Here is a 16,389-nt window from a genome sequence, read left to right on the forward strand (position 1 = left end):
AAGAACGATATTAAAATTGAGATAAAACATAGAAGACTAACTCTTATCTGCATTCACAAGCAACTTAATCGTATATATCTTAATTACACGTCTATGCTTGTTTTATAGTTTTACTTCTCTATTATGCAAGAAATAACGTACCTTTTAGGCCCGTAGTATCAGTTACAATTCACAAAATGTAGCACAATATCACTAATTTATTCATGGTAATGGAAGCAACTCCCCTCCTGCTGTCTATAAATCCTTAGTAATATGCCTTTTTTCTTCTGCAGAAATAGTACAAACAACAAAAAAAAAAAACTGTGTTGATAGTTCGTTGCAATGAACGATGTGATAGTTTTTGCGCTTAACATCATACAACTGAGGTTCGAACCCTAAGTGACACCTGCTCGTTGTGCTTTTAACCGGTAATTTTTAACTGACGATTACGAAACCAATTCATTTCGGCGTCTCTCCAGCAATTACTAAGAGCATTGAAGTTTCTCGGTGTTGCTGTCATGACAAGTGAGAAGAGGATAAATAAATCGGACTCAGAATGTCTGAAATATTCATTGCACGGCACTCCTTCCGAAGGCATTAACTTGGAACAATTGATATCCGGTTCCAATGCGGACGGAATTATATCGACTTCATCGATTGAGGAAAATCCGACAGACCTTCCGTCGTCCGAATCATCGATTCCAAGTATTCTGTATGATGCAATCCCTCCAATTCAAGATCAACGGTCAATAGTGGCTAATATGTGGGTACGTTTTAATAATGAAAAGAAGGAAGGTGATTTGGTATTCATTATTCCAGAGCGTTGGCTTGCCCTTTTTCAGGATCCTAATATTATTGACTACAGATCCATTCCTTCAATTGATGTTGCATCAATTTCACTCGATTATAAAAATTTTATATTACAAGACTACACACAACATCTATATACAGCAGTACCAGCATCAATGTTCACTTTACTTCAACAATGGTATGATTTGACCCCTAATTCGAAACCTATTTCCACATTCATTGTAAGAGACGCAAACAACCAGTTGCTTGTCGAATATGACAGGCCAAGGTGCAGAATACATCATTTGGTAGCTGGAAATGGTAATGCAAATATTTATCCCGGATCCAGCAGACATAGCATTGACCATAAAATCCCCTTAATGTTCACAATGTCTAGGTTGGCAACAATGAAAGATGTTATCCAAAGGTGCTTAGAAGTTTTCTATGCTAAAGAACCACATCTTGACAAAAGCTCCCTTACCCATAGAATATGGTACATAAATGAGCGCGTTGCAGACCCTAAATCTACACAAACTTTACTGAGTAACTATGTGTTATCCCCTTCTGCATTTTTGGAGCTTCAGACTAAACACGAAATTACTAAATCGATGTATTCACGGCAACTCAAGGATTATGATTCCCAAATAATCAGTTTGGTTGTTGAAGTTAAACAGAAATCTTCAAACCAACATTGGCCCTCCAATTTTTTCCATTACAACAAATTGAATGCACCATCGGGAATTATGGGGTTGTCAAATTTGGGAAACACTTGTTACATGAATTCCGCATTACAATGTCTATTGCACATACCGGAACTCAATGAATACTTTCTTTACAAAGGCTATGAACGTGAAATTAATATCAACAATCCCTTAGGACACAAAGGTGACGTTGCCCATGCATTTGGACATCTGTTGTATTCACTCTTTGCACCTTCGTACGGTCAATCTACGTTTTATGCTCCCAGAAATTTCAAGAATACGATCGGTCACTATAATTCCCTTTTTGCCGGTTATGGTCAACAGGATTCTCAAGAATTTCTAGCATTTTTATTAGATGGTCTACACGAAGATCTCAATAGAGTGATCGAAAAGCCATACGTGAACAAACCAGAATTCCCAAATGATGGTCAAATAGATGATACAGATCAAATAGTGCTGTTGGCAGCCAATATGTGGGATTACATTAAAAAACGGAATGATTCAGTCATTATGGACCTTTTCGTCGGTTTATACAAATCAACACTTGTTTGCCCTAATTGCAACCATGTATCAATCACATTCGATCCATATAACGACTTGACATTACCTCTTCCCATTGAGAATTATTGGTCGACAAAGGTTACGATTTTTCCTCAAAACTCTCCTCCTTGCACCTTAGAAGTTGAACTATCTAAAACATCTTCTTACAATGACCTCAAAGCATATGTTGCTCAACATGCAAATATGCATGCGAATGACTTAATAGGCGCAGAGATATTTAATCATCAATTCTACAACAACTATGAATCGAACGTCGAAGCTGACTATTTGCCAATATCCGAGTTAATATCAGAAAGTGATACTGTTATATTTTACGAGGTTCATAGAGGACAAGATGATCTTGTTGTTCCGATCCTTAACACACGTTTTGAAGAAGGTTTTAAAACACCGAGGTTGTTTGGATATCCTTTCTTTATTGCACTCTCGCAAGCCGAACAATTCAGTTATGGTGCGATACGAAAGAAAATCGAAAAATGTTATCAAAACTTCTCCGGAGGATTTTCTGAGTTCCCCATAGTAGGTAAGACTAAGATGCCAGATCTCTCCTCCATGCCTTTATTGGAGAAAAGGTACAGTCAATGTGAGATAGAGTCAATTATGCCTGAATTAGAATATATCAATCCGGAGATGTCAGTCGATGAGTTTTTTCAACTGAAAATCTTGAAGGTTGATTCTGTCAGTTCGAATCGTAGAGTTACTAGTTTTTCTGGTGTTTCACTAGGACAGACTTCCGATGAGCCTAACTCACAAATATGGATACCGCCTACAGCATCCTTGATAACCTATAATCACAGCGAACTGATACGCAAAGCTCTCCCAGAGGCTATTGAAGCAGCATATTACTATTCTGATATGTTATCAAACGAAGATGATATTCCTAATGATCAAACAGTTTCGGATACTGCTAATGACCTTGCCACAAAGTCCTACACCAGTCCCAACCCCGAAGAAAATGTGACAAGTAGTGCAGAGGCCCTGGATGGAACATTGCACTTAAAAGTCAGTCCATTGTTAGATGTCCACAATGCGATTATTTGCGAATGGGAGGCTGTCAAAGTGATTAATGTTTTTGATGAAGATAATGGAGTGAACTGGGATCATCCAGCAATTCTTGAAAATTTGAGCTTGTCAGAAGTCAGAAAAACAAGAGCCCAAACAGAAAAATCAAGTATTACTCTCGATTCGTGTTTACGGCTCTTTTCTCAACCCGAAATTTTGGGCTCAGCAGACTCTTGGTACTGTCCGAATTGCAAACAGCATACCCAGGCTTCTAAACAGATAGAATTATGGAATACTCCTGATATTTTATTGATACATTTAAAGCGTTTCGAAAATCAGCGATCTTTTAGTGATAAGATCGACGCGACTGTTAAATTTCCAATAGAAGGTTTGGATATGTCTCCTTATTTATCTTACAAAAAGGAAGGTGAAAATGATGTTTATGATTTGATTGCTGTGGACAACCATTATGGTGGTCTTGGAGGTGGCCATTACACCGCATACTGCAGAAACTTTATTGACGGCAAATGGTACTATTTTGACGATTCCCGGGTTAATGAAGTATCTCCTGAAAATAGCATTGCCGGATCTGCTTACTTGTTATTCTACAGAAGACGCACTTCAGGGAACCAAACTCTTGGCAATGGAAAATTGCGGGACATTATTGATATTTCTCGGAAAGAATATGAACAGAAACAGGACGAGTTTATGACAAACGTGGAAACATTATACGCTGCAACACATACAGACACTGAGAGTGAAGCATCAGATTCGGACAGGAGCTCAGTTGATGAAGAAATGGACTCTGACAACAGCGACTGTGAAAATGATAAAAAATCAGCATTTGTTGATCAGAGCGATATTTCAAGCAATTCTTTAGGTATGGACAACTTAACATACAGTAACAGACCTTCAAAAGATAACACTATTCATACTTCGAAGAATGCAAATGGTAGCATCGAATCTACTTTGAACAACAATGAACTACCTGAAGCAGAACAAACGGTTACAGCAACAGAAAGAAAAGGAGCTCTACAATACAACGTATCGAGCCTCGAGGTTGGCAGTAATATTGCGAAATTAGATACGCATGACTCTTCGCGGAGAAAGCTTAGGCTTTTAGATAAAATATATCTTCCAGATTCCTCTAACCTTAACTCGAGTACAGATTCACTATCACCATGTATTTCCCACACAGAATCATCTTCTAATAATAACGAATCTTAGATTGTTCAGAATACAACATCACCCTTATTGAATTTCCTGGCCAGCAGCGAAATTTGCATACCGCACGAATAAATGCATTGAATCTTATTAGAAGCTCATTTTAGACAAATACATACCGAAATATAGCATTGACATTCGTTTATACGAACAAACAAACTATCACTCTATTTTATTAATAACCTCATCGTATAGCGGAATTGTTTCCGCTGCACCTTTTCTCGTAATGGTTATGGAACTAGCTACAGTTGCAAACTGTATAGCTTTCTCTAGATCGCGTTTTTGATATAATTGAGATACTACCGCTCCAAGGAAGGTATCACCAGCCGCAGTAGTATCAACAACTTTCTCAACCGCTATTGAAGGAACGTGACCTCCTTTAACGTTTTGCTTAGAGGTAAAAACTGCACCGAATTCTCCCAAAGTTATAATAACAACCGAGGAATTTGATGTGTTTATCAAATTACTCTGATAATACTGCGCTAATTCTAGGTATCCCAGCTTGAAGCTCTCCGCAATTCTCGATTTGTAGTTCTCAACCACGGCTTCACCATACAGTGATTCGCCAATTTGAATGGCTTCAATTTCATTAACAATTAAAATATCAACAGATTTCCAGTCTTCTACTTTTAATGCATGAAATGGAGAAGGGTTGAATACTACCTCAAAGTTTGGTCTATTTGCCTTTATCCAATTCATGATGGAAGGAGGATCAGGAATTTCATGTTGAAACACAATGAATTCTTTGGCGTTATTTTGAAACATCACTTCAAGCTGCTTATCAGAATACATAGTCTTACTGTTCGCTCCTGCTGTAATCATGATTCTATTTTGTCCCTTAGCTTTTTCCACTATAATTACTGCAACACCAGTTGACTCGTCATCAACCTCTTCAACATATTCTGTATTGATGTTATGATACTGCAATTTTGATAGTAGTTGATTTCCAAATGAATCAGAACCTACGTGGCCAACCATCCTAATGTTGCTTGTCTGGTCATCAGATGGTTTGGTTAATTTCGCGAGCGAAATGCATTGATTCAACCCCTTACCACCAGCATGTGTTTCAAACGAATCCGCAACGAAGGTCTCTCCTGCTACCGGAACACGCTCCGTATACGTGACCAAATCAAAATTTAACGATCCCACGACAACTATGCCCATACTGTTGTCTTGTTTACTTTGGGGTCCAAGCTCTTTATGTCGCAGTTAATGCATTGTATATACTGTCAAATCCTGCATATAATTCTTATCATTTCGTTTCAGATGTCCATAAATAAACCCAAAGCAGAGAACAAAACGGTACCTTTTTACATTTAAGCTAATTAAAAGTAACGAAGATGTAACGTACCACTTGACATCTATCCCACCTTTCGCTGGATTAGCTGTTATTTAGGGTATATCACATCAATATATCGGTCACGTGAGAATTATATTCTTTTAAGCAGCCTAGGGAGTCCGCAGATCTATTCAGAACCTTGTCACTTAAGAATTGAAAGGCATAACCAGTATACTGTATCGATTCCTGATAGTGTTCGACCCTCTCAGGGGTTTATACCAGTGTTTTCCATCCATTATTACTGCATAAATCTTTCAAACCTTCATAACGTCAAGGATGTATAAAAAAGTGAAAAACTTCAACTAGGTCTTTTACAAACGATTATAGCTCATCGCATGGGCTTAAGGATGGAGGAACTCCGCCAAGGAGTTGCTACAACCGATCAAGTATGACTGAAAGTATTGATATACATCCAATAGTTTTCCCACCCGAAGTTTTAGCTCGAATTTCGCCTGACATCTCCTTACAAAGACATTTGTCTTTGGAAACTCGACCATGTTCAAGAGGATTCGAAGAATTCAGAGATGTTGCCATTAACGATGGTAATATATCTAGGTACAGTACGAACTGTCAAAATGCAACTACAAATAACATTATTGGTTCCAGTCTTCTACGCTCTGGCAAGACCTTTGTGATAACTTCGATAACGGGTGGCATCATTGAAGAGACATTACCGGCGAACAATACTGAAGATGTTGGAGAAGAAGAATTGATGAAGCTTTCAGAAGATACTGATAGGCTCTGCGAAAATTCAACTATTTATCCCGTAGTAGAGGTACAACGTGGACGTGTTGGTGGTCCTACCGATGAAGAGATGATCACTTCAGAAAAGCTATACAAGACACTCTTACATTCTGGAATTCTTAAGAAAACAGCTTTGGCTGTATCGTGCGGTATTCGCAGGACTGAAGAAGATGGAAGTGTCACCACAATATACAGTGACGAGCTACTCGATGAGGAGAAAAAAATTAATGAAGCAAACAATAGGAAATGGTCCTATGTGCTTTATGCCAAAATACAAGTTTTCAGCCGTAACGGTCCAATTTATGATCTCTGTTGGAATTCTTTGATTAGTGCGCTAAAAACAGTGCAACTACCTAGAGCTTTCCTAGACGAACGTGCTGCTGATTTGAAAATTGCTATAAGAACCCGAGGTCGTAGTATGACAATTCGTGAAACATACGACATCTTATGCGACCCACACAAATCTTTACCTTTAAAATTGAACGAAGGAGAATTATGCTATGGTTCAAACTACGGAATCATTGACATCGAACCTTTAGCACAATTGGCCAAAAATGATGACGAAATGGACGTGGATAAACCAACTTCAGTATTATTAGCGGATATAGAAACAGAGGCCGAGGAATCATCAATTCTATCTACATTGTCCTTGACAACGAACAAAAATGGTCAATTCAAGGCTGCAACAATCATCGGAGGTGACTCTAAGATCACACCTGAAATGATAAAAAGGTGCATATTTTTATCTAAACAAAGATCAAAAGATATTGAATCCAAAGTTTAGTTGTGTAAGAAGCATATCGATATCTTTATAATACACGACATATTCAAACTTTCTTCAAAACAAACGTCAGAGTAATCTTGAACGTCAATCAATAGTTACTTACAAAAGAGGCTAAATTTCTAGTTATCTACGTGAGTTCTCTTTCGTACCAAATCATGACAGGAAACCTATTGAAGGTAAAACATCCATAAGAAAATGTAACATAAATAAACAAGGATGAAGAGAAGAGAATAAAAAATGATAGCGTGTGTTGAATATTACAACGTTTACATGCAAAAACATGTATTTATGCCTTCTTAGATCTAGTATTTCTCTTTCTTGGAGCTGGAGAAGGAGAGGGAGTACTCACATTCTTCAAATCGACATTCACATATTCGTTAACCTTAGCTGCAACACCACCACGAACTCTTTTAACAACCTTAGACTTCTTTGTGCCTTGACGTCTGTACACTTCAATGTAAAATGCAATGAATAAAAATAAGTAAGAAGAGATGATGGCGCATCCAGAGAAAGTGGCAGTAGTCGAACCGACACAAGAACCGCAATGTGGTAGGCTTGGGAAATAATCAGTAGCAACCTTTTGCCAAACCGCGAAATAAATGAAGCATATGTCAACAACGAATTGGATGATTTGGAATCTTGTAACCCATTCTTTCCACCAAACTCTAATACCTCTAGCTGCCAAGAAGTAGTACCAGTACATGACAACGTGGACACCCAAGTTCAGAGAAATTGGAACCCATGATATAGCCGTGGTACCGACCAATTGAGTGAAACATAGTAACGCAGTAGCACCGTGGTGGTAAGTGTGCAAAAATGTCAATTTCTTGTGCTTCAAGACCAAGAATATAGTGTCGATAAATTCGATAAACTTGGTAATGTAGTTCAAATAATACAAAGTAACCAAAGGTTGTGTCCAGGCACCATAATTGCAAATAGCGTAGTACAAACCATGTCTGATGATCATTGGGGTTAACTGTTCTATCATCAACACGAGCAATGTAGAAGATAAAAGTGTTAAAAACAAATTGTGCAATTGGAATAGGAAGTTCAACTTGAAAGGTTCGCTGTTCTTCAAAACAGCACGACCACCAAAGATGACGAGATAATAAGTTGCAATAGCAGCCAAGACTGGGTATAATTCACTTAATGGTAATTCACCAGATACAAACTTGAATTGACTTGGAATGAATTTTCCATCAGTAGCCTTAGTGACAATGGCATCAAAATTGTTCCATAATGAGATATTGAAAAAAGGTCTGTCAACTGTTGGGACATAATCCATCACCACTGGATATTTCTCTACAAAATCTTCAAGGTACTGTGAAGTGTTTGAAAGTGCGGACATGTTGAAGTATTGCTACAAAGTATCAATGAAATGACAAAACAGCAGTATGTGGAATTTCTTGTGAGATCTTCAGATTGTTTTCTTACGTTAGTTGCCCAAATGTTATGCGGAACCAAGCGTTTTCAAAAGAAATGTAATAAATGAGCGACAATTAAATGGATAATCGAGAGCCAATCTCTTGAAGATAGTTGGAAATATGAAAGACAGTTCGGCGTTCTCTTCATCTTTTTATTCGAAAAACACGTCAGTGGTGTTCGATTCCATTTCATTATTTGGAAATGTTGACGTTATGCCAAATTTTGAAATTTTACCTCGGTTCGTTGAATGTGATATGATGTAGCGAGTTAGTGTCAGCAGAGGCTTGGAATCTGTAGAACCGACAGAGCAAGAGATGGACAATGGTGTGCTTATCTGAAACGAACTTTAAAATTTCAGTGCATTAAGTGACTAATTGTTACAAATTTGTGTACATAGATAGGATCTGACACGTTCATACATGTGAGCGAATATAAAAAAAATATGGCCTGAAACCAGAAGGCTGTATGATTGATAATAATGACAGTAAAATTCATTGGCGCTGTTGATTATATGTGCTTGAATTGATCTGAGTTTGGTGTGGTGATTGTTGATTAAGATTACTCGTGTTTGTTGTAGGCATCAGGCCGAACGCTTCAGAGGATGAAGCAACCGCTGCAAGTGCGGCTAAAGGATCGTTAGCAAAGTTAATCGATTGTGGAACTGCCTGCACGGTTGGAGGTGGATTCGACGGAGCAGGAGGCAACGTAGGTGCCAGAGCCATTGGCTTCGATAAATCATTTGATTGTTTCGTTGGTACATTATGAGATAACTCCTGAACAATTACTTTGGAGACAACCGAATCACTTCCCTTAGAGGGAGGAATTGATGGAGGAGAAACAGAAGCATTGCGCATTGGTCTTAAAATTGGTAAATTTGATGGCCCAATCGGTGATGCCACAACAGTTGGTGATGTGTTTAAGATCGTATTAGTTTTAGTTTCCGAATCTTCGCCATCGTTCAATAGGCTTCTGATTGAAGACCTCCTACTGGAAGTAATTGTATGTGATTGTACTGGAGCATGATGAGTTTCAGAAGCATTCGCAGAAAAATGAACAGAGGGAGTTTGTGGTTTGCCAAGGTTCGAATAAGCATTGGAGATTGAGGGTTGAATTTCAGGAAGTTTATTAGTATTCAGTCTTGGAAGAGTATGTGGAACACTGAATGATGTGATAACAGGTGAATGCTGGGGAGGCAAACCTTGGGTTGGAGTTGGTAATCTCGAAAAACTATCTTCATTTCCGGTTAGAGAAAAGGATGGTTTGTGAATGGATGACAATTTAGAATCATTGAAAAATCCAACAGCAGGTTTTTGTTGCTGCGGTATCGTTTGTAGCGGAAGTGGCTCAATGGATGGTTTTTCCGCAGGCTTATTAACCGTTGCAGGCGAAGGCAATGAGTTCACGATAATAGCTGAACTCACATTGGGAGCCGGAGCAATAGCAACGGGTTTGGTAGACTGGTCTCCTGATGATAGAACTGATGAGGATGCAAGTTGGTTGTTGCCCATTTCAACAAGAGCATACCATCCATTTTGTTCCGCTTTCCTCTGGAAATAGTTTTTAACCATAGTTGTTGATTTTGTTCCAAGTTTCTGAGATATCGATGTCCAATTTGAACCAAACTCTCTGAGCAATTCTGGGAACTTTTTTGCTTCCTGTACACTCCAATAGCTCGATTTATGCACAGCTTCTGTTTGTTTCAATTTCTTCTTCATAGGTTGGTCTGCAGAATTGACGTTTGATTGATCATAAAGTGAATGCTTTGAAGAAACCTCATCCTCTGGTTTAAGATGGGATTCAGTATTATCAAATCCAATATCCGCATGATCAGCATTCTTTACAGATTCATTGATTACAGATTTTGATGTCATATCAGCTAACATTGGCACAATATCTTCATATGGTTTATTGGAAAGTAACACCTGTTCTTGTACCATGTAAACTGGTTCAGAAACATTTACACTTGAATCCATTACCTGTTGTTTAATATTATAATCGCCGTCCGTCGTTGCTTCATTTTCTGTCTCAGTATCGGATTCCTTCTTTGCTTCTATATTGATCACAGGTTGTTCTTGAAAAGTTGCCAAAGATGGTTCAACCTTTTTGGCCAAAGTTGGCGGTTCTTCTGTGGATTTAGGTTCTTGTTCCAAAGTAGGTGGTTGTTCTAAAGTGGATACAGGATGAACTTCAGCAGGAGGAGGATGGTCTACTTCAGGGACAACTTGCTCAACAGTACGAACAGATTGTTCAACAGGAGTTTCAGAAACAGATGTTTGAGAAACAGGAGTTTCAACGTTTGATGTGGAAGGTAATGGTACTTCAGTCTCTACCTTATCCTCGCTATCTTTTTTCTTAATATCGAACTTGTCTTTTTTACGACGTCCAATGCTGGCCTTCCTTTTCTTGTGTTTTTCAAGCAATAGTTTCTTGTACTTGCTCTTCTTCTTTGTCCTATAATAGTGTAAGACGCACTCTTCAGGAGTTCTTAATCCACCCATATAATGTGAAACCTTGCCGAATTTCTTTGGATATGTTAGATAACCCTCAACGAAAAGTTCATGCTCATAAGGAGTGAATGAATCAATACGATCAGTCAAGAGCCTACTTGCCCACGCATCTTTATCTGTTACCAAGTTGTTCACATCTTTGAATTTGCAGGCAAATTTATCAACAGGATTCAATGTCATAGCAGGAATGTTCGCTGCTAATTGATGATGTTTGTAATCTGGATCAATTTGTAGTAATACGTTTTCAATATCATTATCATCAACAAAATCAGCCCTATTCCTCCTTCGTGAGCTTGTGGGGCGTTGTTCAAAAGCCTCATTTGCATTTTCAACATTTGCTTGGAGATTCTCATATTTATTCTGCTCTCCGCTTGGTTCAGATCTATGGAAACTCTCACTGAGCTCCGTCATCTGGTCACATTTCTTTTCCCATATATCCTGAAGTTTGAAGAATTGATCTTTCAACTGTAGATTTCTTAAGTATTCGTAACGCTTAATCTTTGTCAAATTCTTCGTTATAATTGGTTTAACAGCTTGATCATGAATAATCCAGGCCTGTGCAAAGAATGGATAATCAAATAAATATTCAATAGGTTTTGTTAAAAGATACTTCTGATTCTTAACGCGTTCTTCTCTCGGCTTATTTTTGAGAAGCCATAACTTCATCTCCGGTTCCAACATTGGAAATATACATTTTTCAATTGGAACTAAAGGTTCTGGATAAGGTTCTGGGTGTGGAAGAATATCCCTGTTAGGAATGTGATTCTTTTCGGCGAGAGGTCCAGTAGACTCTTGAATTGTACTCATTTCTTCAGCCATATCTTCATCTAAGTCTTCATCTATATCTTCTTTTTCTTCCACAGTCGGTTGCTCCGTCAGGGTTACTTTTTCGATAGCTTCTTCTTCCTCTTTCACTTGAGGTTTTTTGTGATCACTCTCTGGGAGTTCCTTATCTACAGTTGATATAGCCACAACGGGCTGGCCTTCCGATACTTGTTGATCATAATTTTTTTTGGTTAGGAGAGTAAAACTTTTATCATGATTTTCTGCCAGCTCCTTTAGGTTGTTATTGCTTGCAATTTCAGAGTCATCTTCTAATTCAGAGCCATAATCGTGTCTGTCATGTTTGTCCTGTACGCTGGTATAGGACTTTGCGTCACTATCGCCAGTGTATTCATCTGCACTAATATCTATTCTTTTATGGTCATAATGTAACTGTTCTTCCACTTTCTTTGTAGTCTGGGGAACTGAATTGATTAAACTAGAACCTAGCGAATGGGACGTTTCGAAAGATTTCTTCGATTTAGGTATGTCAGTCATATCGTGAGGGCCATAGTCTGAAGAATATTTTTTGAACCCGTTATATCTTGAATTTGAATGATATTTACCAGTCCTTACGTTACGGCTCCCCCAATAAGATCCTCTTGAGCCGCTTACTGACGAAGTAATGTTCTTTGATGATTTTGCGGATGAAGGTTTTGAGTTCTTGTATGTGATATTTGATAAGTTATTATTCGTATTGTTCGCACTGCCATTGACGTTCATCCCGTGAATGTTATCATTTGATGGGAAAGTATCAAATGAACTCCTTGGCCTTTGTGATTTTCCCGTTACGTACGAAGAATATGGATTGGAGCCTGCCCCGCTGCCCGAAGGATAAAAGTGTGTGCTATTAACGCCACTAACAGGAGCGGTAGCTGGAATCAGTTGTCCGTTCCCCAGTAACGGTACATTTGCACCAGATGAGAGTTGCATATTATTCGATATTTGAGGATTGTAACGACTATGTGACCCAGCCCATCTCGAACCGGATGATCCGTTGTTATTACTCGCATTATCGTTCAAGCCAGCTCTTTTAACTAAAGTTGGTACAGTATCTGAAATCGTTACATTAGGATTAAATCTTGATCCAGGCCGTGAGCTCATCGAGCTACGACCACTAACATTAGCATTTGGATCATACCTAGAATGTCTACTCCCCGTAATATGAGCTGGAGAACCGTCTCCACTACTCGAGTTGGGTGTACCATTACCAGATTCCTGAGAGTGGCCACGATCCCTTTCTCCAGAAAGTGCTGTTTGTCCAGGATTTCGACCTATCGAAGACGAAGAACTATATCGTCCTGAAGCGCCACCACCGTAGTGGTAACGCTTCTTTTCACCTATACGGTGCTGAATAGGCATGGGATAATCAAAATGGAAGAATATGAAAGGAGGAGGGATAAAAACGAACTTAACAAAACAAATTCAAAAGGGCCAGAACTGAAAACTGAAAGGAAAGAAGCAACTGTTTTCAACGCTATTTGCCTTCTTCACTTTTAAAATTCTCAAATAGCGTGCCAAGTACTTCACTATTTCTGATCCAAACTCTTTTGTTTGCACCTATTACACTGCTTTTCTCTTTGGTTTCGGCTTTACTTCTACTTAATGTGAACACTCATATATCACAGTGTGTACAATAAACGCTAGCTGTGCCGGCTACTCGATCTGGATTCTGTAGTCTCCTAAAACCTTGCCTTGTGTGCTGCCCTCCAAAACATCCAAAAGAAGCAGCTCTTACCGTCTTTCTGTGTCTGCTTTTTTTTCCTTCTTCTTTAAAAAGGATAGCTTAAAGTATGTAGCTTGATTTGTTTTGAGCTCTTTTTCATTCCTTTATTAAATAAAGTGACTTTTTGATTTTTGATGCTTTTGTTTTTTTTTTCCTTGATGATACCAAAAAAGTTGAAATACTTGAAAAATCGAAAACTGAGCATTTGACATTTACTATCTGGGATTCTTTGTTTTTATGAGGGAGGGGAATGAGTCGCCGTTGGGGTTCGAAGCGAATTTCGGGTTGTGAGGAAAGAATAAAAATAGTGGATGCTTCGTATAACGTGACGTAGTGTTTAGATCACGTGGATAGATTTTTTTTTTTACCAATTTCTCTGTGTGGCCTCCCAGGTCAATGGGGTGCGAGGAAAAGGATACAGAAGGTCGGGACAGACCGTTAGGAACTTCATAGTCAAGGTTAGCTGAGGATATGTATTTTGTCTTGTTGTATCCGGTAAAAATGCGCATACCGCGCCACTGTCCTCTCTCTTCATCCAGTAGCAGGTGACATTGCGAAATATAGGTATCTTTTCCTTACTCTCCTTTGTATTTTGCAAACAATACCAAGAAACAAAAGCTGGTCCTATGAGTTACCCTTACGCTGTTTCTCCCAGAAAGGTGGTCCTTCTTTCCCTTGTATTCGGCCACCAAATATCGCTTTTTCTTGACTCTTGCCCTATTCATAGCAAGACTCGAAACACTTGATGTCTTAACGTGTAATTACCCTTTTAGGAAGTGTAATTATCTGCGACAGATCGAAAACCGCATTAAGTAAATTATGCGAAAAAAAAAAAAGTATGTGAGATCAGGCATTATATATATGTACGGTAAGTTCAGCTACTTGATTATGATACCTGGTTCGAATTCACAATCACCGATATTTAGTCACACGATCATAAATTGACAACACGGAACTAGGCTGAAACAGTTTAGGGAACCAGTCAAACCATAATGATGCTTAATGGAAGGAAACGTCCATTCTTAGCGTTTGAAAGTGATGGTGAACTAGGTTGTGGAAACTCAGAAAACATGACGCCTGATGCGAAGCGCTTTTCAGGTTTAACAACACCTCCAGCATCTCCTGAGAAAAAGCAAATAAAAAAACCATTAGGAATAGTCAGCTCAAATTTGACAAACATCAACGATGAACCATACACAATTGAATCAGATTTGAAACCGAAACGGTTGATGTTTGGATCCGATCCAATATTTTCGAAGACAAAATCGCTGTTGCAACAGTCTTCAGTTTCCAACTTGGAACAGACTTGGCTTGCTACGAGAAAGTCAGAATACGACGAGATCATGCATTTTTTTCACAATTCAATATCGGACAGGGAATCTGCCGATAATTCGCTGTACATCACAGGTCCACCAGGAACAGGGAAAACGGCACAGCTAGACCTCATACTGAGAGATAAGTTTCATGAGATCATTTTGGATCCAAAAAATAAAAAAGTCACAAAACATGACCCAGAACTGTTGAATACATCTTATTTTGAAACACAGTCAGACATATTCCAGTCTATCGCGGTAGCCAAGGTCAACTGTATTGCCCTTTCGAAACCGGAATGTATATTCCAGAAATTACTTTTAGAAATCGTCAATGGGAAGTATAAGCAACAACATCATAAAGCCTGCGACAGTGTGAAGAATTTAAAGTCGTTTTGTAGATCGAAACCAAATACTCATTTTATCTTTATCCTGGACGAAATGGATAAGTTAATCAAGCAAACCACAGTGCTATCATCTGCAACAAAAATTATACTGGATCTGTTTTTATTGGCTAAGGAGCCCGGTATCAACGTCACAATCATCGGAATAGCAAATAGCATTGATTTAAAAGATCGTGTTCTAAACAGACTTAATTTACAGAAAGAATTGCTTCCTAAAGTTATCCATTTCCATCCATATAACTCTGAACAAATGTTTGAAATTGTGAGAAGCAAACTTTCCATATTTCCAGCTTGTTTTGAAATATTTCAACCCATGGCTATCAAATTTGCAACGACCAAATGTTCTGGATCAACCGGAGATCTAAGAAGATTATTTGATCTACTCCGTAGCAGCGTTCAATTATTAGAATTGGAATCTTTGAAGGGTAACTCAGATAAAACTCGAGGCCGTAAAGTAACCATCACGCATGTAGCAAAAGCTGTTTCAAAATATATGAATTCTGCCACAACAAAGACACGGATCGCTCCTTTGAACATACAACAAAAGATCATACTGTGCTCGCTTGTACACAGAGAACGGTTTGATCTTAACAAATGTCTTTGTACAGTGGAAGAAGCTTACGATTACTACGTCAAACTTCTTAAAAGAACAGATGTCATGAAACCTTTGAGTAAAGCCGAATTTTTCGAAAGTTGTTATAGTTTACAATCCAGTGGAGTGGCTCTTATAGAGTTCACCAAAAAGAAATTATTACCATCTGGTGCCGCCAAAACCATCAAATCAACAGTCATTGGCACAGAATTGCAAGAAGAGATCAGTAAAATTGATCTATTAAAAAGACTCTTATAGCTGATTCTCCCTCAATTGATATCTAATTATCATTAAAAGCAATAAACTTTATAGAAGGAAGTTGATCCAATTCACGTCTAACCATACGTGTATGTTCCGTGATTATATACTCTCATACTTCAATAGTTTTCCCCAACATAATACCTTAATCGACGAAGAGGTATAGTTGAAACCAAAGCTTAAAGTCACGTGATTAATTATTTTTTCCTGGATCAGATATGAGGT

General features: G+C 38.4%; 6 protein-coding genes across 6 annotated transcripts; 3 read left to right on the forward strand and 3 right to left on the reverse strand.

Moving 5' to 3' along the window:
* Positions 1-497: 497 nt before the first annotated feature.
* UBP12 (putative ubiquitin-specific protease UBP12) lies at positions 498-4,256 on the forward strand (the record flags this gene model as incomplete). The annotated part of the gene is made up of 1 exon (XM_452351.1): positions 498-4,256. The coding sequence occupies one exon, from the start codon at positions 498-500 to the stop codon at positions 4,254-4,256; it is 3,759 nt and encodes a 1,252-aa protein (XP_452351.1).
* A 159-nt stretch (positions 4,257-4,415) lies between these two features.
* Positions 4,416-5,417, reverse strand: RBK1 (putative ribokinase; the record flags this gene model as incomplete). Its single annotated transcript, XM_452352.1, has 1 exon — positions 4,416-5,417. One exon carries the CDS (start codon positions 5,415-5,417, stop codon positions 4,416-4,418), a length of 1,002 nt encoding a protein of 333 aa, XP_452352.1.
* Positions 5,418-5,980: 563 nt separating this feature from the next.
* On the forward strand, positions 5,981-7,120 carry RRP43 (exosome non-catalytic core subunit RRP43; the record flags this gene model as incomplete). The annotated part of the gene is made up of 1 exon (XM_452353.1): positions 5,981-7,120. The coding sequence occupies one exon, from the start codon at positions 5,981-5,983 to the stop codon at positions 7,118-7,120; it is 1,140 nt and encodes a 379-aa protein (XP_452353.1).
* Positions 7,121-7,406: 286 nt separating this feature from the next.
* KLLA0_C03542g (elongation of very long chain fatty acids protein) lies at positions 7,407-8,468 on the reverse strand (the record flags this gene model as incomplete). Its single annotated transcript, XM_452354.1, has 1 exon — positions 7,407-8,468. The coding sequence occupies one exon, from the start codon at positions 8,466-8,468 to the stop codon at positions 7,407-7,409; it is 1,062 nt and encodes a 353-aa protein (XP_452354.1).
* Positions 8,469-9,036: 568 nt separating this feature from the next.
* Positions 9,037-13,236, reverse strand: SNT1 (Snt1p; the record flags this gene model as incomplete). Its single annotated transcript, XM_452355.1, has 1 exon — positions 9,037-13,236. The coding sequence occupies one exon, from the start codon at positions 13,234-13,236 to the stop codon at positions 9,037-9,039; it is 4,200 nt and encodes a 1,399-aa protein (XP_452355.1).
* A 1,356-nt stretch (positions 13,237-14,592) lies between these two features.
* On the forward strand, positions 14,593-16,164 carry CDC6 (AAA family ATPase CDC6; the record flags this gene model as incomplete). Its single annotated transcript, XM_452356.1, has 1 exon — positions 14,593-16,164. One exon carries the CDS (start codon positions 14,593-14,595, stop codon positions 16,162-16,164), a length of 1,572 nt encoding a protein of 523 aa, XP_452356.1.
* Between the last annotated feature and the right edge of the window lie 225 nt (positions 16,165-16,389).

The sequence above is a fragment of the Kluyveromyces lactis genome (genome assembly GCF_000002515.2).
Source record: "Kluyveromyces lactis strain NRRL Y-1140 chromosome C complete sequence".
NCBI lineage: Eukaryota > Fungi > Ascomycota > Saccharomycetes > Saccharomycetales > Saccharomycetaceae > Kluyveromyces > Kluyveromyces lactis.